General features: G+C 54.0%; 1 protein-coding gene across 2 annotated transcripts in view; it reads right to left on the minus strand.

The window, feature by feature from the left end:
• Positions 1-22762, minus strand: part of Lmx1b (LIM homeobox transcription factor 1 beta) — an 86025-nt gene that overhangs the window by 6705 nt on the left and 56558 nt on the right. For both annotated transcript variants that reach the window (XM_004671655.2, XM_004671654.2), the window contains exon 3: positions 1468-1700. In XM_004671655.2, the coding sequence (XP_004671712.1) occupies positions 1468-1700 (233 nt within the window). The remainder of the gene's footprint in view (positions 1-1467; positions 1701-22762) is intronic.

Below are 22762 nucleotides of genomic sequence, written 5' to 3' on the forward strand. Positions count from 1 at the left end.
CCCCACTCCTAGCCAAGCTGTGGTAACCGTACAGGCACACTGTGGCACATGCAGCCGCACAGGCGCTCAGGAGGGCACTGAACCACGCTCTCGTGGGGAACAGTCACGTATGCCCGTGCCTCACATGGGCATGCGGGGGGGGGGGGTGCAGCCTGCTGGTGCTCACACGGGGCAGATCCACCTGTCTCTGAAGAGCAGCCCCTCGCAGACACACATAGCAACTGTGACCCAGGCTGGCCTGTGCTTCCGCCACCCATCTTGTCTGCGACTCACCTTCTGCTGGCCTCAAAAGGCGGTGTGCCCTGTCAGCTAGGGACCAGAGTGACAGAAGGAGAATGCTAGAAACCTTCTTTCTGGAGGCATTCGGGGACTTAAAACCAACAGGTAGAGACACTGGGACAAGACGTGCTTACATGGGAGGTCTCAGGACCACAGCAGACACGCACACAGAGGTGTCTGCTCACCTACGGAGGTGGGGGGGTCTACACATGTGAGGAAGGACACAAAACCCAGGCACATGCTGATCTCAGACACAGCCACGGTCACGGGCACACAGAGGCCTGGATCGCAGGCAGGGTCACACGGGTGCACATGCTAACACTCTCGTGGCATGAAGAAGCACATGTACTTCATCCTTAATACCCCTGTGTCCATATTCTTACTGCTGTGGCTCTGGGGGTTGGGGCCTCACAGACGCCTGCCTGGATGTGTGGTTGAGCCTCTCCCGGCCACAGGCCTCTTAAGCGCCATGTCTGAACTGGTCCTGTCTCGGGCCCACCTTCTTCAGAGGCTAGCCTGTGGAGGCTTTGCTTGCCCTCGCCTAGGCCTGGTAAGGTGGGCCTGTGACCCTCCCTCCCGTGGGAGCGCAGGCATCTACGGGGCGGTTGTCGTGCCTGGTCCAGGGACAGCCAGCAGCAGCTATGTGAGAGCTCACCGCCCTCTCCATGTCCTGGCAGTGGCAGACCCCACACCCACGGCCACAGCCCATGCCTGTGGGGCAAGGGTCCCCAAACGGCAGGCCAGCCTTCTCTGCCTGCTCCCTGCTTAAGTCCTTTGCCACCCCAGGAACGACCAAGTGTCAGCCACTGGCCAGGCCTTCCCAGAGGATGTGGGGTGTGTGCAGTACACGTGAGCATGTGTAGCCCATGAGTGTGCTGGTCAGGTGTGAACTCGTCAGTGAATATGCGTGCAAGTGTGCCTGTTTGTTTCCAGCATGTGAGCACACATTTCCCCACACACATGTTCCTGCCTATGCATGCATGTGCATGCATGGCCTCACACAGGTACATATATGCAGGGGTGTACGACCCCGGCCTGGCACCTCGAAGTGCATGCTGGGGTGGTGGGGCGTGTTGGTGCTGGCTCCATGTGGACAGGGCTGTGCATAAGTGCAGCTTGGGAGACCTACCCTCCGTACACACACACCTGCCAAGTGCTGCGGCCTCCCCACCCCAGGCCAGGGCTCACCGGAGTCAGACTCGTCGGGGCTCACGGAGCTGAGCAGGTCCTTCTCTTTCTCGTAGTCTCCCTTGCACAGCAGCTGGCCCTCCTTGAGCACAAACTCATCGCCTTTGCGAAGCTGCCGCTCACACACGCAGCAGCAGAAGCAGCCCAGGTGGTACACACACTCCAGTGCCCGCATCACGAACTCCGTGGGTGCAATCTTCTCCATGCAGCCACTGCACTTGGCCGCGAAGAGCCTGTGGGGCAGAGGGAGGGCACGTGAGCTGGGCTCAGGGACCTCTTTTCTGGCCACCCTGGTCCTCAGGCCCAACAGGACAGATCTCCCCCGTCAAGGGAACAAGGCAGACTTGTGCCTGCGGCGTGCGTGAGTGCGTGTGTGCATGTGTGTGAAGGGGGTTACACAACTCTCCTCTTTCCCTTGACCCAGGGTGAGCACTGGGCACCTCTCCTTGGAGGTCAGTACTGTGGCCACTAGAGGGCAATGTATGGGGTGAACCTTACTCCCTGACCTGGCTCCCCATCTCCCTAGCCCTCCCTTGCCTGCAGTTCCATACCATCCTGCCCTCCAGCCTGGTCCCTTCTTTCCCTCCCTGGGCTGCTCAAAGCCTTGAACCTTCTCTCACCTGTGCCCCCGACACAGGGAACGATCCTAAGCTGCCCATGTGAGCAAGCACGTCCCTGCTCCAGGCTCTTCCATGGCTCCCCAGTCCCCTTAGGAGAATCTCCAGGCTGCAAGCCCTGCCCTCGGGGTCTCTCCTCATGCTGTCTCTGCCCTCAGCTCCCTCTACTTTCTGGCTGTGTCCCTGCAGCACAGCCTTGAGGTCACGGAAGCACCCCTGTGGTGTGGTCTGTTGGCACAATCTGCCCCTGCTCCTTGACTTGGCTGCCAGTTTCAGCTGTGCCTGTGGTTTGTGTAGGGCATCCACAGCATGGCAGCTGCTCTGAGAAGCCCTTCACATGCAGACACTCATTTGACCCTTGCAAAGGCCCCTGGGAGACCAGAGCTCCAGCCCCATCTTAGAAATGATGCAGACAGCATTGTCACTAGCAGTGTTGCAAGTGACCAGTCCCAGCCCACCCAGTCCCTCACGACAGCATGGCTCCATCTCCCATCCCCAGAGGCGACCCTGGTGGAGTCTCTGTGCCTGTGTCTGGCCTGTGCAGGGAGGATCTGGGTGGCGGCGCATCCTTCTGTGCCACTGACCGCTTCTACCGACAGCCCCCTGCCCATCACGTGCCTGCTCTGTGGGAACTCAGCCTCAACAACACTTTGATGGAAAAATTTATGAAGAATCAAATTATTGCTGCTGGGAGGGAATTAAAACCATTTTTCATTCCCCGCGTCCCTGGGCCACGTCTGCGGGCGCCACCTTGGGAACACAGCGCACATCCCATCCCTCTTTATGGCCCGCCATCACGGGCGCAGATTACAGCTGCAATTCTCTGCTAATCGGTTCTGGAGCAGGAATGGCCTGCCTCCCTTCCCCGAGCTGCCATCAGCACCGCCCACGGCGAGCTGCTGCGGTGCCATGATCAGGGTTCCCTTCAGCCCTGCCTGCTGCCCTGGCACTATGGCCAGGGCACTCAGTCTTAGGAGGACCCCTAGAGATCCTGCCACCCACCTCTTCCACCCGGCAGGCTTCTGCTCAACCTGCAATGCCCAACTCCAGTGCCACCTCCTCTGGGAAGCCTTCTCGGATGTGCTAGTGTGAGGGACGTAGCCTCCTCTGCACTCATGAGCCTCCCTCTTGCCTCAGGTCACTCTCCTGCAAAATGGGGACGCCAGCAGCCTGTCGTGGAGATTGGATGGTGCTGAGCATGTAACTCGGCAAGACTCAGTCCCCATGGCTGATCCACTCTACTGCGATCCCTCAGGATCCAAAACTAGGGTCCAGAACCACCTGGCTCTCAGGTGTGTGTCTGTGGAGGCAAGAAGTTAAGGCCTAGAAGGGATCAAAACCCAGACTGGGTGCTGTGGGACCCCCCTCCAGACCAGCCAGCCTGCGACTTTGCAAGTGAAGCCTGGGCTGGACCTCAGCTCTGCATTGACCCTCAGCCTGGGGAGGTTTTGTTCAGGGCCTGACCTGCCCCGCTGTCTGAGGCAATCATAAGCAGAGCCCCTAGGATGCTGGCTGGCAGTGCATTCCCTTGCAGAAGGCAGCTACCGCTCCGTCATAGAGGGTCCTCCTGCTCTGTCCCCACCACCCCTCTGTACTTGACCAAGGTACCCACAAAGTTTACAGCACCCTGAGCAAACCCTAGTCAAGTCTCAGCCACCATGGCAGGGGACTAGGTGCAGGCCAGGGTCAGTGCATCTTGGGGAGGTCTGGGAAAAACAAATTCTTAGTCTGGAGAGGGGCGACGTGTGTGTGTGTGTGTGTGTGTGTGTGTGTGTGTGTCCTGCAATCAGCGACTATGCCACCACCATGCTGGCGCTAGTGCTTTGGAGCCCTGATAATGCCTTGGCAGCAGGGGGTCGATTGCGACTTTCTCCAAGCTCATCAACACAATCTATTATTAATACTCCTCCGAAGGCTCCGGCAGCCATTTCCAGGCAGCGCAGCCACTCGGGGCATCATCTGTTACCTAGATTGCGAGAGCCCAGGAAATAAAACAAACGGCACGCACTTTATAAAGGGAATGTGCCATCCGTTCGGTCTCCAAGCATCTCTCCTCCCAATAAAACATCGGGGGGGCACACATGAAATACTCGCTCCCAATTATGGGGCCCAGCATTGTCTACCATGCAGAGCTGGGGTGAGGGCTAGGGTGGGTGTATGTGTTTGGGGGGGTGGGATCCCCTCCTCTCTGTGAGCTTCCTTCACTCCCTCACTCTCTCCACCATGAGGGCATGGCTGGAACCAGCCACCAAGCAGACATTGAGAGGCCAAAGAGAAGCAGGTCAGCCACAGGCAGGCGCACTGCAATCACAGGGACACAGGGAGCCTTTCTTCTCTCCTGGACTCAGCTTACTGGTGTGTATAATGGGCTCAGTGCTGTTATCCGCTTCTTAGTCAGGAGCTGTGTGTAAGCACAGAGGGATGGTCTTGTGGGGGAGGGGGAGGGTGGTGCCCACCTTGTCTCCTTAACTTTCCTTTTTCTTTTGTTGTGGTCCCAAGGAGCAAACTCAGGGTCTTGTGTGTGCTAGACAAGCACTCTACCACTGAGCTAACCCCCTGTCTCCTGGCCTCATAACTTCCTTGCTGCGTGTCTTTTGGTAAGACGTTGAACCGCTCTGAACCTCCAATTCTCTCTATAACACTGGTACACTCGGGCTAGGATTGTATCATAGTTGGTAGGGTACTTGCTTCAAATGCACAAAGGCGCTGGGTTTTATCCCTGGCATCATTTAGAGACAGGCATGGTGGCACATACCATGCACACACACGTAATCCCAGACTTAGGACGGCAGAGGCAGAATGATCAGAAGTTTTGAGGTTGTCCTCAGCAACATAGCCAGTGAGAGGCCAGCCTGGGCTATGAGACTGTCTCAAAAACAAACAAACAAACATGAAGACGGGAATGCTTCTAGCTAACTACAGAGCAGTTGGGAAGGCTGGATGCAGTGTGAGGTCCTGGACACTGTGCTGGCCGAGGAAGCCCTCCACTGTGATCTGCACCCCCGCTGCTCTGCAGCTGTGCCCATGTGGGTACGGTGTGTCTATGGGCCATGCTCGCAGGGCTTCCATCATTCCTGGCTCATGATCCTGGTGTGTGGCCAAACTCCGCTGCGCCGGCCTCACAGATCCCCTGGGCTCTGCCTGACCTGGTCTACCCAGGCTCTTCTGGCTCAAAGGACCACCTATCTCAGAATGCTGCTGAACCCTGAGAAGGCTCCATGGCTATCAACCTTGCCACCTCATCAAGCCCTCGCAGACATGCAAGGAGACTGAGGCTGGTCTCCGTCTCACAGATGAGCACTCCAAGGGCAGACAGCGTGGACCACTCTGTCAAGATTCTTCCTCCACCTGTGGGCCCCACGGGCTATGGCTGTCAGGCCCATGTGAGCTTCCTGGGGTGTGAGCCACTCCACACCCTATCCTTCCTCCTCTATAGGGGTCTGGGACTGAAAAAGTCTGGGCTTTAAAAAAAGAAAAAAACAAGCATTCCTATGTATACACATTTAAAAAAAAAAAAAATATATATATATATATATATATTTTTTTTTTTTTTTTTTTTTTGAGAGCGACAGACACAGAGAGAAAGACAGATAGAGGGAGAGAGAGAGAGAATGGGCGTGCCAGGGCTTCCAGCCTCTGCAAACGAACTCCAGATGCGTGCGCCCCCTTGTGCATTTGGCTAACGTGGGACCTGGGGAACCGAGCCTCGAACTGGGGTTCTTAGGCTTCACAGGCAAGCGCTTAACCGCTAAGCCATCTCTCCAGCCCTTAAAAAACATTTTTATTTATTTATTTGCAAGGAGGGAGAGAGAAAGGAAGGAAGGAAGGAAGAGGAAGAATGAATATGGGCATGCTAGGGCTTCTAACCATTGCAAATGAACTCCAGACACATGTGCCATCTTGTGCATCTGGCTTACGTGAGTCCTAGGGAATCGAACCTGGGTCTTTAGCTTTGTCAGCAAGCACCTTAACTACTAAGCCCTATCTCCAGCCCCACATTAAACATTTTTTTTTATTAAATAGAAACTTTGTATGGGCACATCATATGTTGTTACCATCATTTCCCTCCTCCTTGCCCCACTCCACTGAGGTCCCTCCTTAGTGGGATTACTGGTATTCACCATGAGGTTGTGGGTTATGAGTTGTGAGAGCAGCAGCCAGTCATTGTGGGAGAGGGCACGTATACACATTGTTTTTTAATGCTTATTAGTATAAGAAAATCCGTGGGGCACCCTCCCTGGAAGAGTCCCAGGCTGTGAGAACACATCTCAGCAGCTCTCAGTTTGTTTTGCTTTGTTTGATGCTCAGCATATTAAGCTCATAAGGGTAATGAGCAAAAGTCAGAAACCCAACTTTTCAGGAGCATCCGAATGTGGGTTACAGATGCGACAAACTCCTAACGCAGTGACCACTGTGGAGTTGTGTGGGGTGAAGCGCTTCTGTAGCTTCTGACACTGGCTTTTCCTAAAGCCCGAAGGTGCTCTGATGTCCCCTGGACATTTCCACTCTGACCCCAGTCTCCGGGCAGCGTGCTGTGGGACTGGAAGCCCAGTCCTGTCACTTCTGAGCCCCAGAAACTTGCACGCATCCCTTCTCCTGTCATCCAGTGTCCCCGTCTGTCTGATACGGGCACGGACGGACTGCCGGCCATGGCGAGGCCCCATTACTGCACTTTCCAGTTTGCACGAACCTCTGCTGGACTCCCAGAATGCCTCCTGCTTCATGCAGGTGCTTGCTGCTGCCCGAAGTCGGCCCTCGAGACAAGCTTTTGCTCCGCAGTGCGCTTGTCCTTGTCACCACTGCCTCCTTACTGAAGTGCCCCTTCTCAACTGGTGTGGAGAAGATGTGGGTGTGTAGGGGGTGGTACCCAGAGATAGGCCTTGCTTTGGGGCTGTAGTTTTGGGAATGTGTCCCAAAGGACCACACATGAGCCCGTGACAGCACTCAGAGGTGGCGTTCCTTTCATAAGTGGGGCTTATGGAACATTAGGTCACTGGATGTATGTCCTTGAAGAGAGTGTGGAGTCCTGGCTGGCTTCTAAATGCTCTCATGCTCCCTGAGGTGAACAGGCCAGTCCCTCCACGATGGTCTGCCTCACCACACGCCCAAAGCAACGGAGCCAAGTGACCATGGACTTGAGCCTCTGAAGCCATGAGCCCGAACAAACCTTTCCTCTTTAAAGATTGGAGAGAATTAACAGGGTTTATTGTCTATCATTATGGAAGCTGTCGATAAAAAGCTAAAAAGACTGACTGCATCAGGGATTTCGGTCACAGTCAACACATTCCTCCCCAAGTCTAACCAGACCCCACGTTCTCCTCACTCCCGACCATCCAAGAGCACACAGTGACTTTAGGGTACGTCCCAAGACCTTACCAATGGCCCTCAGGCCTCACTCACCACTTACCAACCCTCATGCTTCTCGATGATTCCCAAGGACAGATAGTGTTCTTGCTTCCTTAGCCATTAAAATCCCATCGGCTCCCAAGGCCTGCCTTTCCTTCCCTTTCCTGTGCTTCTTGTCAAATCCCCGCTCACCCTGCAAAGACCCACTTCAAACAACGCTGCCTCCTCTGAGAAGGCCTTCCCTGATGCTTCCAGTCTCAGCCGCTTGAGCTGTTCTTGGGTCCAAAACTCCCACTGAACTAGGGATTAGCCCCTGGGCCTAATTCCCTTACCCAGCCTCTGGCACTGACGAGGCTGCCAATGAGTGTTTGGTGAATGAATAAACAGCCTTGTGAGAAATGAAATGGCAGCCAGGTGGGGCAGGAAAAAAATACTTCTCAGGTTCAAGGGGTCTAAGAACGCCACTAGGTGACAAGATGGATGAATGTGTCCTCCTCGGTCCCCTCCACATATATAAGCTTGGGGTCCGCTTTTGTGTGTGCGCTCACATGTGTGAGTGCTGGCATGAGCGTGGAGGTCAGGGGACAGCTTCGGGTGTTGGTCTTCCCCTTCCCCCTCGTTTGAGACAGGGTCTCTCACGGCTCACTGCTGTGTTCCCCATGCTAGGTGGCCCCGTGAGCTTCTGTGTGAGTCTCCTGCTCACATGCTGTGTCATTTTGGTTTTCCGTGGGTTCTGGGGATCTGAACTCGGGTTGCCTCCATGGCAAGCACATTATCCAGAGTCACCTCCTCAGTCCTGATGTTCACTTTGACCTTGTATCTCTGCAGCCCTGTGGGAGTCCAAAAGCAAATCGCCTTCCCAGTCATGCTCTCAAGCCCAGTGCTCTCTGGACTGTAAGTGACAGGTCCACCAGGCCTGGCCCCTCCCTCCTACCAGGCTCTCTGTCAGATGTCTGTCCCTTGCCTGAACTGGTTGCATAGCCCTGAGTAACTCACATCCCTCTCCTTTGAGGCTCAGTCTCTGTGTGGATGGCCAAAAAATCTGATGAGGTTTAACCTATTCCAGAGGGATCTTCCATTCTAAGGCCCAATGGCACAGGCTCTGGAACTTTTCTCTTCATCTCCAATTTCAGCCTGAAGCCCCTTAGTTACATTGCTGGGGCTGTGGTTACTTATCTGTGAGACTGTCCAAGGCAGAAGCTGGGCTTCATTTTCCTTTAGGGCCTCTCCTAGCTAAGCCCCAAAGCCCCTGGACACTATGGCTATACCACCCCCCTCCCCATGCTCTGGCTTGGTGGACCTCTGTGTCCACCATGGTATCTTCTTAAATTTATCCAGCTATACCCTGGAGGCTGCCTCTGCCTAGGGCTCCTTAGAATGCCTGGGCACAGAGCAAGCCAAAGCCATCAACATGCTGAGAGCCTGGCTCCCTGTTTGAAAGTGGAGGCCTGATGCCCACCTAGCAAGTAAGCATAGTCACAGAGCTACCTTCCCCAGGTACCATCCAAGGTGGCAGGACCCCAGGGTGGACCTGTGTGGCCAGGGCCAGCAAGAGCTCTCTGTGGTATAGGGGGTTCTCATGGTGTGGGGCATGCTACTTGAAGGTGCAGGGTAGGGATGAGGGATAGGTTCCAGGAACCCTGGGGACAGGGCCTTGGGCACTGGTGGGAGGCAGGAGCTGTATGAACTCGTCTGTTACTTGCAGCAGGAGCTGCCAACTTGCTGACATCTCCCCCACGTGCCTGCTGCGTCCTTATCATTCTGGTCGTAGCTGTTTTTTATTTGGAGACAAAAAGGGGCCTGTTGACGGGATCCAACTCAAACCAGCTGCAAACATCTGCTTTGATGCGGCAGGCGGTGGTGGCGGAGGCGGCAGGAGCCACAGGCGGGGCCCTGGTGCGTGTCAATCAGGCGGCTGGAATGCTGGCGTGGCCAGCGCTGCTAGCTGACTCTGGCTCTGTGGTTTTGCAGGGCCTTGCGGGGCTCTGCTGCCGCTTGGGCTGCCCTGGTGCGTTCCTAGGCCCTTTGATCTGGGCCCTGGGCACAGTCTGGAGCCTCCAGTCCAGACTGAAGGTCACCTGCCCACAGAGAAGGATGGGCCCAATTGTGAGCAGGAGAGACCATCCCCAAGTTGGCCTGACCAGGCAGGCAAGCATTCAGTGACTTACTTTACTAATAACTACTGGGCAACTTCTTGGTGAGAGGCATAGTGTGTGTGTGTGGCGGGGGAGGGGGGTGAGGCTGGATGAGGAAGCAGAAGACAGTCTACCCCAAGGCCTCCAAACTTCAACTTCCATTCACATACCTGAAAGGACGAAGGGTCGCTCTAAAAGGTAAAGGGACAATAGTATGTATCTGTTTGAGCATACAGGTCACAATGTAACAAACAAGCACCTGTGACCTCTGAGGGAAGGGGTTCATGACAGGGGGGACAGCGGTGCAAAGGACCGGAGTGCAGAGTGCATCTGGAGTGCTGGGGAATGGCCGAGGGCCCTGTGGCTGGAGCAGGTGAGGGAGGGCAGGGGCCCAGAGGTGTAGGGACAGCTGAGGAGAGGTGGATCATGTGACATGGTACCCTGATGACAGACTAGTATCTTTTTTGTTTTATTTTATTTTTTATTTTTCAAGGTAGGGTAGGGTCTCAAGGCAGAGCAGGCTGACCTGGAACTCACTCTGTATTCTCAGGATGGCCTTGAACTCATAGTGATCCTCCTACCTCTGCCTCCCGAGTGCTGGGGTTAAAGGCGTGTGCCACCACACCCGGCTGTGCAGCTCGGGTAGGTGAGGGGTAGGGGCAGGTTCAGGGACACAAGCTCAGTTGACCTAGGCACGGGTAAGCTAGGTTCCCAGCGAGGAGGCCACCAGAAGTGGTCTCACCTCAGAAGGATTTGGAGGGGAAGGATGCCAGAGAAAGAGTGGAGGCCTGGGGCTGTGAACAAGCAGGGGATGCAGGTGCTATTGGAGGAAAGTTGAAGAGGCATGGTGGGAGAGTGGGGGGGGGGAGCAGGGACAGCTCTGGATGGGATGAGTCCGGGGGAAGCTGCACCTGCCAGTCTTCAGCTCTGGAGAGGCTCAGGCAGGGCACACTGTGCCAACTGGTACACACACACACACATACACACACACACAGGGGAACATAATAAGCACATGGGCACACGGTAACATACACAACCCCAGGACATACACACATACCTACAATGTCACTGGGTACCTAACAATGGGTCTCTTATCTTTTGGGCTCTGGGCCTGGAGTAGGGGTGGAGCAGCATTTTCTTTTCAATTTCCATCTCATCTGAAGGCATGAAGGGGTTCATGGCCATACCATACTGAATGCACCCCATATCATCTGAGGGCATGAGGGTGTCTGTGGTCATACCACCCTGAACATAACCATTCTTCTCTGAGGATATGAAGGGGCTGTGGCCATATCATCATCTGAACACACCACATCTTGTCTGAGGGCATGAGGGGTCTGTGGTCATACCATCCTGAACACAGGCGATCTCGTCTGAGAGTATGAAGGGTTCTGATGTCATACCATCCTGAACACACCCCATCTCGTCTGAGGGCATGAAGGGTCTGTGGTCATACCATCATGTACACACCACATCTCATCAGAAGACATGAGGGGTCTCTGGTCATACCACCCTGAACACAGCCCATCTCATCTGAGGGTATTAAGGGGTCTGTGGTCATAGCATCAGGAACACACCACATCTTGTCTGAGAACATGAGGGGGTCTGTGGTCATACCACCCTGAACACACCACATCTCATCTGAGGCATGAGGGGTCTGTGGTCATACCACCCTTACCTCACCCCATCTTGTCTGAGGGCATGAGGAGTCTGTGGTCACACCACCCTGAAAACACCCCATCTCGTCTGAGGGCATGAGGGGTCTGTGGTCATACCACCCTGAACACACCCAATCTCGTCTGAGGGTATGAGGGATCTGTGGTCACACCACCCTGAACAAACCCCATCTTGTCAGAGGGTATGAGGGGGTCTGTGGCAATACCACCCTGAACACATGCAATCTCATCTGAGGGTATGAGGGGGTTTTTGATCATACCACCCTGAACACACCCCATCTCATCTGAGGGCATGAGGGGCCTGTGGTCATACCGCCCTGAACACACCCCATCTCGTCTGAGGGTATGAAGGGTCTGTGGTCATACCACCCTGAACACACCCCATCTCGTCTGAGGGTATGAGGGGTCTGTGGTCACACCATCCTGAACACACCCCATCTCGTCTGAGGGCATGAGGGTTCTGTGGACATACCACCCTTAACTCACCCTATCTCGTCTGAGGGCATGAGGGGGTCTGTGGCAATACCACACTGAACACACCCCATCTTGTCTGAGGGTATTAAGGGGTCTGTGGTCACACCACCCTGAACACACCCCATCTTGTCAGAGGGTATGAGGGGGTCTGTGGTCACACCAACCTGAACACACCCCATCTCGTCTGAGGGTATTAAGGGGTCTGTGGACATACCACCCTGAACACACCCCATCTCGTCTGAGGGCATGAGGGGTCTGTGGACATACCACCCTGAACACACCCCATCTCGTCTGAGGGCATGAGGGGGTCTGTGGTCACACCACCCTGAACACACCCCATCTCGTCTGAGGGTATTAAGGGGTCTGTGGTCATACCACCCTGAACACACCCCATCTCGTCTGAGGGCATGAGGGGTCTGTGGTCCTACCACCCTGAACACACCCCATCTTGTCTGAGGGTATGAGGGGGTCTGTGGTCATACTACCCTGAACACACCCCATCTTGTATAAGGGTATGGGGGGGTCTGTGGTCACACCACCCTGAACACACCCCATCTTGTCTGAGGGCATGATGGGTCTGTGATCATACCACCCTGAACAAACCCCATCTCGTCTGAGGCTATGAAGGGGTCTGTGGACATACCACCCTGAACACACCCCATCTCGTCTGAGGGCATGAGGGGTCTGTGGACATACCACCCTGAACACATCCCATCTCATCTGAGGGCATGAGGGGTCTGTGGACATACCACCCTTAACTCACCCCATCTCCTCTGAGGGTATGTGGGGTCTGTGGTCATACCACCCTTAACTTACCCCATCTCGTTTGAGGGTATGAGGGGGTCTGTGGCAATACCAGCCTGAATACAGCCCATCTTGTCTGAGGGTATGAGGGGTCTGTGGTCATACCATCCTGAACATAAAACATCTCGTCTGAGGGTATGAGGGGTCTGTGGTCATACCACCCTGAACACACCCCATTTCATCTGAGGGCATGAGGGGGTCTGTGGCAATACCACCCTGAATACAGCTCATCTCGTCTGAGGGCATGAGGGGTCTGTGGACATACCACCCTGAACACACCCCATCTCGTCTGAGGGTATGAGGGGGTCTGTGGTCACACCACCCTGAACACACCCCATCTCGTCTGAGGGTATGAGGGGGTCTGTGGTCACACCACCCTGAACACACCCCATCTCGTCTGAGGGTATGAGGGGGTCTGTGGTCACACCACCCTGAATACACCCCATCTCGTCTGAGGCTATGAAGGGGTCTGTGGTCATACCATCCTGAACACAAACCATCTCATCTGAGGGCATGAGGGGTTTGTGGTCACACCACCCTGAACACAGCCCATCTCATCTGAGGGCATGAGGGGTCTGTGGACATACCACCCTGAACACACCCCATCTCGTCTGAGGGTATGAGGGGTCTGTGGACATACCACCCTGAACACACCCCATCTCGTCTGAGGGCATGAGGGGTCTGTGGACATACCACCCTGAACACACCCCATCTCGTCTGAGGGTATGAGGGGTCTGTGGTCACACCACCCTGAACACACCCCATCTCGTCTGAGGGCATGAGGGTTCCGGCCCAAGGTTGTGGCTGTGTTTGCAGTGAGAGCACATCCTCGCTCCTTGAACAAGCATTCCCTGCTTATTCAGAGCCCCAGGCCTCCACCCTTTCCCTTCACTCCTTCACTCCCTGGCCTGTGCAATTCATTCACATGAGGATTCCCTTATACACGCAGCCACCCAACATGTCCTGAGCACCTACTAATAGCTGGGCCAATATTGCTCCCACAGGGTGGGCCTTCTCCTCCCCCTGCTCATCACTTCACTGAGCCTGGTCCCCTCCCCCACCCTCACTGAGGTCACAGACTCCTGTTGCTAGATTCAGCAGCCCTTAGTACTGTTGTTATTAAGCACTGAGATTTATTGAGTGTTTCCTGCACACCAGGCCCTGTGCTTTCTTTGCACATGGAAGAGCTCTGAGAAGTAGGCACCACCATGCTTGGAGAGGGTACCCAGTTGCTGCTGCTCTCCCTGCCTCGGGCCTCTGCCTGGCATCCTCCCACCAACCCACAGATGCCTGTTTTAGAAGGCCTTTCCTGCCTCAGCTGCCTCCACCCTGCTCAGCTTCCAGGTGACTGCACTGACTCCCACAGCTCTGAGCTGCTCCGCCTTTGCCCTGGGCTGAGTGCTGAGGACCATGGGGTATGTGGGCCTGACCACCTACATAGAAGATGTGATGTAGAGCCCTTGGGATTTCTCTCTGGACCCTCCATGGCCAGAATAGGTCAGGCCCAGAGCCCTATGCCCAGGAAGGGTTAAGGGACCCAGGATGGGACCAGAGCAAGTGTGGAGTCAGCCAGGTGGAGGGCAGGTGGCATCAGGGAAGACCTCTGGTGGCTCCAAAGACTTCACCTGCAGTCCCGGCAGAGGCAGGAGGATTGCCACAAGGCTGAGTTCCACCTGTTTTTTTTTTTAAATTTTTTAAATTTATTTTTTATTTATTTGAGAGCGACAGACACAGAGAGAAAGACAGATAGAGGGAGAGAGAGAGAATGGGCGCACCATCCATCCATCCATCCATCTTAGCCACTCACTCATCCATATGGACATCCATTCATCTGTCCAGCCAATGCCTACCTAGCCCTCCCTCTGCTATGACTCCTCTTAAAACGAACTCCAGACGCGTGCGCCCCCTTGTGCATCTGGCTAACATGGGACCTGGGGAACCAAGCCTCGAACCGGGGTCCTTAGGCTTCACAGGCAAGCGCTTAACCGCTAAGCCATCTCTCCAGCCCATCCACCTGGTTTACATAGAGAGTTTCAGACTACCCAGGGCTGTAGTGACACTCCTTTCTCTCTCTGTGTGTCTCCATATATTTATTATATAGTAGATAGATAAACAGATACAGACACATATTTAAATTTCTCATATATATATCTGTAATTTTTTAAACTTTAGAAGATTCCTCCTTGCAGCTGGGGGCACAGAGATGCTTCTGGCTCCAGAACTGGATTCTTTATAGGGAAGACAGATAAGCAAAGAGGCATCCCGGGAGAGCGAGGTTGGAAAAAAAGCAAAGATATGAAGCATACAGAGGCCATCTGCAAGGTAAGGAGATAGTAGGTCGAGCTGGAGCAGGTTAATAAGAAGGGTCAGGCAGGAGGCCTAAAACTCAGGGTTTGAAAATAAAGCAGAGGTTTTCCTTCCCATTGAACCATCAATCCATTTACCCACTCGCTGCTACTTTGCCAGCTATGCATCCATCCACTCACCCATCATCCACCCACTCATCCCTCTGTCCATCCACTCATTTACCCATCCATCCATGCCTTCATTCCTGAATCTACCCAGTCATCTAGCCATCCATCCATCCATCCATCTTAGCCACTCACTCATCCATATGGACATCCATTCATCTGTCCAGCCAATGCCTACCTAGCCCTCCCTCTGCTATGACTCCTCTTGAAAGAGCAGCATTATCTGCCCTTTATCTGTACTGTAAAATGTGTGGCTTTCTCCAGGGCATTGCCTCCAGGCTTTCCTGGTAGAAAGAACAACAGGGTATTCCAGAGAGTGGTTTCTACAGGATCCAGGGTACCGCTGGAGACCTGCAGAGCTTCTGACCCCAAGAATTTTAACCTCTTTGTACATAGACCACCACAGCATTCTAATCGGGGTTATATTAACATTGATAAACTTTCTCTGAGTGAGTGCTTTCTGGAACAAACTCCATTAAGACAATTTAATTTTTTTGATCAATTTTCTTTCTAGTACAGTTAAATAATTTACAACTTTTCCCTTTTCATTTTTTTATTTTACTAAAATTATTTTCATTGTGATAAATGATTTTTTTCGTGGAAATTCTTTAATAACGTTTTGCTCTGTTATTGTGTGTGTCTGTCTTGGGCTTGGGTTAATCTGTGGCCAGCCATATACTGGACCAAGGGAACTTTACCTGCTGGAGGGTTGTATTTTGTACTGATTTTTGTCTTGTTTTTAACCAAGTTAAATCTTCCTAGGTTCAGGAAGAGTGATTTTCAGTGTCACCAACCAATTCACCAAAGTTGATATTCACAAATTTTACCAGATAGCTAGCTAGCTGATGGAAACACATTCAAGGTCAAAGGTGTGAGGTCAAGACAGATTTGGGGTGTCCTGAGTGGAGTGCAAATGTCCCCAGAGCCTAAGTGCAATTCTTCATTCCTCCAGAGTCTTGGACAGTGACACCTCCTCTCAGTAAAGCTCTCCAGGTCCCTGTGACTGCTTTTCATAGTCTGGTCACCCACCCTTGGAAGCAGCTGGAGTTTCTCCAAGGAGTTCTTAAGTAGCTTATTCTGCTACCTGTGAGGCCGGCCATCTCCTTCCTAACTTTCTGCCAATGCTCCTGTCAATGCAGCCTGAGACAGCACCAGTTTTGTTAGCCCAGGAGCTCCCATGAGACCTTGGGCCGGGTCTGCCCTCTTCAATGTGCTTGGGAGCACACATTCTTCCGCTCCCACTCCAGTTTGAACCCAGACTGCAAACCGGCATAGGGCTCTATCAAAAGACAGACAGACAGACACACACATGCTCACAGAGGCCCCAGTATGGATCAGCTCTTCCCATGCCTAGGCTTTGAGATTTCTGGATCCTTCCTCCAAAGGTATGTTCCCTTCCTCTGTAGAGCTAGGGCCTGACCCAGGCCAACCTGGCAGGTAACCACCACACTCTTTTGCCTTCCTGGACTGGGAAGATGGTGAGGGGTAGGGGGAGTAGATGCCCCAGAGACGTGGGGCTTACGAGTGCCATTGTGGTGGGTTTTTGCAGGGATACCAGCCATAGTGTGTAGACAGAACACCCTTGCCAGCTAAGCCACCCATGGGAGCTGGAGAGGTGGGTGCAGGAGAGGTGGACAGAGCCTACCGGCGACACTCCTTCTTACTCCTTCCTCTGCCCTCCTTCTTACAAGCTGGGAGTTTCAGGTGTTACAGGTCAAGCCTGGCACCCCCGCTGGGGCAGGACACGCATGGGCAACTTGCAGGGGACCCCTTCCGCGGTTGGCCCGTTTAGTGGGTAACTGATCGCCCAGTGCCCCGCCCCAGCCGCTCTCTGCCCGCCCGAGCCGCTTAATCACCGCCCGCCTAGCTGCATTAGCATAGTAATGGCCTTTAAATTGAGCCTCTTTGTTTTTTAATTAAGCTCCCAGCAGGTACAGAGAAGAGCGATTATTGAGGAAGCTGCCAGAGCTAATCGCCCGCAGTCATTTGACAATTAAAAAGCGCCTGGCTTTAACCCTTTCCTTGGCCTGCAGCAGTCCCCCCAGCATTTACCCAGCACTGTGTGTGTGTGTGTGTGTGTGTGTACTTTCAGCTGGGGTCTGGAGACCCTCCCTTAGCAACCTGGAGAGGTCCCTGCCAACACCCCCATTCTGTCAAGGAGCAAACAGACACAGAGAGGGAAGACAACTTGCCCAAGACATACAGCCCGGGCGTGGGAGACAGCCACAGTTTAGCAGACAGGTTGCTATGGAGATACAGAGGTTGGTCAGGGCACCTCTTGGCGTCTTCCACCCTGAACACCTTTACTCTTGGAACCTGACAAAATTCTCATCCTTCGAAGCCCAGCATGTACCTCTCAAGCCCCCCCCCCCGCAACCCCACCAGTGGCATTCTCCAGACCCCATCACCCTCCCTCTCACCCATAACCCCAACACTGCCGTATTTCTTACTGTGTGTGGGCACCGGGGCACAGACAGCTGTGGAGGAGACAGAGGTGGGCTCTGACCATGCTGACTGTAAGGTGAATCTGAAGACAGGAACAACGGTTCCAGGTCCAGCCTATGCTAAGGGGTGTGTGTGTGTGTGTGTGTGTTGGGAAGCGGTTAGAGAGGCCCCTTATTGAAGCTGGAGGTCTGGGCTGAGTCGACTAAGGATGGCAAACAGTGTGTGCAAAGGCCCAGAGGCACTGTGAACATTAACCACGAAGCAAAAGTGAGGGGGAGATGGGACCTGAGGAGGCCAGGAGCGCTGAAGACAGCCCGGCGTGTGGGCCTGACCCACCATCTGCTTCAGAAGCTTGTATTTGCACCAACAACTGGATTTATGTTTGAATAGGTAACGCATTCTATGATTTACTCCTGACATGTACAAAGGACTATTGGCTGCCACCTCCCCACCCCCGTCCCTAGGCTTCAGGTCCCCTCCCAGATAATACTAGAGCAAGCCGGAGGCTCCCTGGGCTCCTACCCTGCCTGGTCTTTTGTTTTGTAGTGAGTGCTGGTGAGCATTACATCCACTTTTAATTTTCTTTTAAACACCAACACTACCACTGTTGCACTCCCGTGTAGCATCTCACAGAAGTGTGGGGGATGACCCCAAGGCGGGCCCTCAGGCACCTGACTTCCAGCAGCTGAATCCTCTGAGGTAGGCACAAACCCTAATTTATTTAACCTGTGCCCTGTAGATGGCCTTGTGGGCCATTTAAGGGATTTTGTCTTAATCTCAAGAGTCTTTGGAAGCCATTGAAAGGTTCTAAATAGGGAGTGGCTCGAGTGATTTACATTTTTAAAAGATCACTTTGGGTCCTAATTGGGACTCAAGCGGGAGAGCTAAGAATTGTTCTAATTGTTACCGGAGGCCAGCAGGTGAGAGGTGGAGGGGGGTCCTGGGTGGGGGTGCAGCAGTGGGAGACTTTGGGTTGCCTGAGAGCAATGGGAAGGCATTGAAGCACACAGGGCTTCAGGCAGGAGAGAGGGCCCCGGGATGCCCGCCCCCAACCAAAGGCTGATGTGGAGGCAGGAAGTGGGGCAGGATAGCAGAAGGGTGGGTACCCTGTTGTCAGGTAGTCGGTTAGTGCGGACTCACTCACAAGCTGGTATGGCTTTCTTTCTTTCTATAAATATAAATATAAATATAAATATAAATATAAATATAAATATAAATATATATATATATATACATATATATATATATATATATATATTTTTTTTTTTTTTTTTGAGGTAGGGTCTCACTCTAGCCCAAGCTGACCTGGAATTCACTATGTAGTCTCAGGGTAGCCTCGAACTCACGGCGATCTTCCTACCTCTGCCTCCCAAGTGCTGGGATTAAAGGCGTGCGCCACCACGCCCGGCTGCTGGTACAGCTTTCTACCAATCATTTCCCCCAGGGCTGGCTCTGCAGAGGTGAGCTCCCCACTGCGCCCCCAAGCTCCATCTCAGCCTGGTCCTACTTGAAAAGGACCTGCTGCAGGAGGTCCTGATTCCCAATACCTGCATTTCCTTCATCCCACCCAGGCAGAACTGGGCAGGATTGGCAGAGGCTGGGGCGAGGGGGGCACGCCTCTAGCATGTGGGAACAGGGCAAGGGAGTGAGGTTTAGAGAGATACTATTACATATTCTTCCCTGAGCATCATGATAGGAGAAATCCCTTTCCTCAGCTTTGGCTTTCTAGTGGAGATGAGGGTGAACCTCCAGCACCTTGAAGTCCCCCCCTCAGGGGCCTCAACGGGAGCTGCAGTTGGAGCAGCCAGAGCCACCTCTGGCTTCCTTTTCCTGGAGGAAGGTAAGGAGTGTGCAGCCCTGTGGGCAGCCAGGGGTTAACAACTGACCCATCCCATCTATCAGCCTGCATCTCCCCAGCAGATGGACCCACACAGCAGCTGTCCAAACAGGCCTGTGTACCTGGCCGCGGCCCGCAGAGGGGACAGGGCAGGGCTGTTTATTCTGTTTTCGCCCTGCCACATGCATGCGCTCACGCTTGCACATGCGCATGCGCGCACACAGGTCATTTCCCACGCAGTCTCCGTTGGGTCTGTGCCCTGCAGCCCTGAAGTAGAAGGCTCCTGAATGCTCACTGGCCTTATGCAGAGATGGCTGTCTCCGGGATCTGGGGTTCATGGGTCCAGCCAAGCCACTGTTCCCTTGAGCAGAAAGGACAGTGCTCTATCTCAGCACTGCCTGCCGCTGGTGCCTCTGCTGCCCAGAGCCCTGGGACCTCAGGAAGTGGGTGCCCTGGGACCCATCTGAAACCAGGAAAGGGCATTGTCAGGCCCCTCCCTGTTTCTCACAGCTCCTGATCTGCTCCTCATAAAGGTCCCAGTGCAGTGGCAGAGACTGCCATCTTACCCTAGCAGAGCCCTCCAGGTACCTAACTTCCTCTGTCCCCGTATTGAACCCATCCCCAGGTTTCTGGTACCTAAGCCTAACCTTTCTCTCTGGTGGTGCTGTCCCTGGGGCCTGGTGTGTCAGATGCTCACAAAGTCTGGCCACCAACATTCTATGTCCTCCCCTCCCTCTGCTAGTGGCTCCCTGTGTACTCCTAAGGCTCCCCCCCAAACATCTTTTCCCTTCCAGGGGACTCCTTGCATACCTTTGCTCTGTACCTTCTCCTCAGAACCTGGATATCTAATTTCTCCAACCCTGGAGACCAGAAGAAGTGCTTCTCCCCATTTCACAGATGAGAAAACTGAGGTTGAGGGAGGCATGGTGCCCTGTGCCCACCAAGCCTCACAGCTGCAGCATAGAATCCCACTTAGGAGATAAGGCGAGAGGAGTGGGGAGATGGGAGTGTTAGCTGTGCAAGCATAAAGACCCAAGTTCAGATCCCCAGCACCCATGACAACGCTGGACTGTGTACATTTGTAAGTCCCAGCACTTGAGAGGTGGAGACAAGCAGATCCTCAGGGCAAGTTGGCTAGCTAGGTTTACTGGTGAGTTCTGGGTTCAGTGAGAGACTTCGTCTTCAGTATAAGGTAGAGAACTACTGATGTTGACCCCTGTCTTCCACATGTATGTGCACACAGGTGCGTGCGCATGTGCGCACACACACACAAACACACACACACATCAAAGTAAGGTGGCCGTGATTCTATAAAGTTCAAAAAGGCCCAGCTTCAAGTACATGAGTCCTAGCACTGTGCCAGCAGTGAGAGGTGCCCAACTGACCACGTTCCTATGGCAAGGAGTCCTGGGTCCATGAACTTCATCACAACTGAGCCATTACCTGCCTCACAGGTGGAGTTGCTGGGGAGGGATTTCCCCACCTCCTAGAGCTTTGATGAGCTGTGGCCCTGGCTCTCCTGGCCAGAACGGAACGGAGTGAATGCAGGCTTAGGAAGCATACCTCCTCCCAAAGGCCAGGCCCTGGAAGGCTCCTCGGCGCCCCCACCCAATGTGACATCTTTATGGCACATGCTGGGCCTGGATGGGGCAAGGGGGAGGCAGGACACCTCTCAAGTAACGGATTGTAAATTCCTATTCCCCCCTCCATCCCTAACAACCTACTCCAGGGGCGGCAGCGCCTGTCCCTTCGCAGCCAATTTAAATGAGGGGTCCCAGACCCTGGGCGGAAAACATTCCAGACTTGGGAGAGGGGGCAACTATTGTTTCTCTGGGAAAAAAATAAAATAAAATAAAATAAACTGGGTCTGTGTAGTTTCTAATCACTCTCACATGTGCTATGGGGTTCCCAGCATGGACAACCCTCTACAGTGTGAGAGCCCCTGGCACAAACCCCAGCCCCCCTCCCCAGACTGTGAGGGAGGGAGAGAGGGCCTCAGCCCCCATTATGCTGTAGAACTGAGGTGGGGGGAATGAGCTGTCATGCTCTGGACTGATATAATCCACTCCATAACCTCACACTGTGAGTGGTGATCCCATTTTACAGAGGGAACCACTGAGTCCCTTTGCTCAAGGTCAAGCACTTAGCCTAGCCAGGGTCTCCTCCTTATGTGAAGAGCATCCACTGCCCTTGGAAGGGCTCTGGTTCCAGAAGCCCTGCCTAGACAGGTCCTGCCATGGCCACAGCTGGGATCTGTGAGCACTGGGGCTAGGTTTTTCTCCTTTTCTTTTTTTTTTTTTTTTAAATAAGGAAGATGAATTTACTTGGAAGCCCCGGTCCAGGAGGAGGCAACAGCCAAGGCTGCTGACCTTGGTTCTCCTGCCCTTCTATGGGAGAGGAGACCTGGCCCAGTGGCCTGTCACTGTCCTCTGGGAGCCTGGTTGGTGGGGGTGGCTGCCCTAGGCCTGGAGGGAGCTGGCTCTGTAAGCGGCTTGCTTTCCCCAAGTAAGCCGGCAGGATATTACACTGCCTTTGTGTGCCTGGTGACCCAGCTGCCGGTTATTGAAAAATTCCACCGCTCGGCACAGGGCAGGCCCGCTGACCCCTCATCCCGGGACGCGCCCATCTTTCAAAAGATACGGGATTAGAGCAGCAGGCCCGACCCAGAGCAAAGCCCGTCTGGGGTGTCTGTGTTTTCGTGGCCTCTTGGGATACTGGCTGGAGTGGGCTCTTGGCGCAGGATTTAATTAGTTGGAATCAGCCCGCGATTACTGCGGCGACTATTTACCCAGGCACTCGGCAGTGTGAGCCGCCCGCACTTCGGAACAAAGATGGGCCCCTCGGTCCCGCTGGCCAGGGCAGGGGCCCCAGCTGAGCCTGGCCCCAGCTGCTGGGCGGGCGGGTGGGAAGAGAGCTGCAGGCTGGTCCAGGCCTTTCTGCCGGCACACCTCATTTAGTCGATATTTGTGGGTTTTCGCAATGCAAAGCATCTACATGGGGCTTTTAAAAAATTAAAGCATCTCAAGAAATTTACGGCCGATTTCCGAGCGGGGCCCCTCCCCCAGCTCGGGGTTCTTTAACAGTGGCCAAGCGACAGCCAGTTTTGCCGAGGGGTGGGACTGAATTCCTGCTGGTGGATGGTGGGGGCTCAGCCACGGCCACCTCGGGTGACCCTGGTTTTGTGTGTGTGTTTGTGTGTGTGTGTGTCTGTCTGTCTGCAACTTTAGTGTGGCAGCTAGCTTGCTCCAGGAGGCTCACACACATACACATACCTGTACCCATTCATACCACAGAAACTTGTGCCAAACACTGGTGGCCCATGGGTGCTGTGTACACGGTCCTTCCAGCTGCACATCCTTCCGTGTATACTGACCCGTCTTAGAACACGTCAGCTACTTGCTGCCCAACACATGGTATACGTAGGCTGTTTGCACGCGCCTGCACATCTAAGTGTGTCACCCCCTTCACACATATGCTGCCCACATGCACT

This window comes from Jaculus jaculus, chromosome 1 (assembly GCF_020740685.1).
Source record: "Jaculus jaculus isolate mJacJac1 chromosome 1, mJacJac1.mat.Y.cur, whole genome shotgun sequence".
NCBI lineage: Eukaryota > Metazoa > Chordata > Mammalia > Rodentia > Dipodidae > Jaculus > Jaculus jaculus.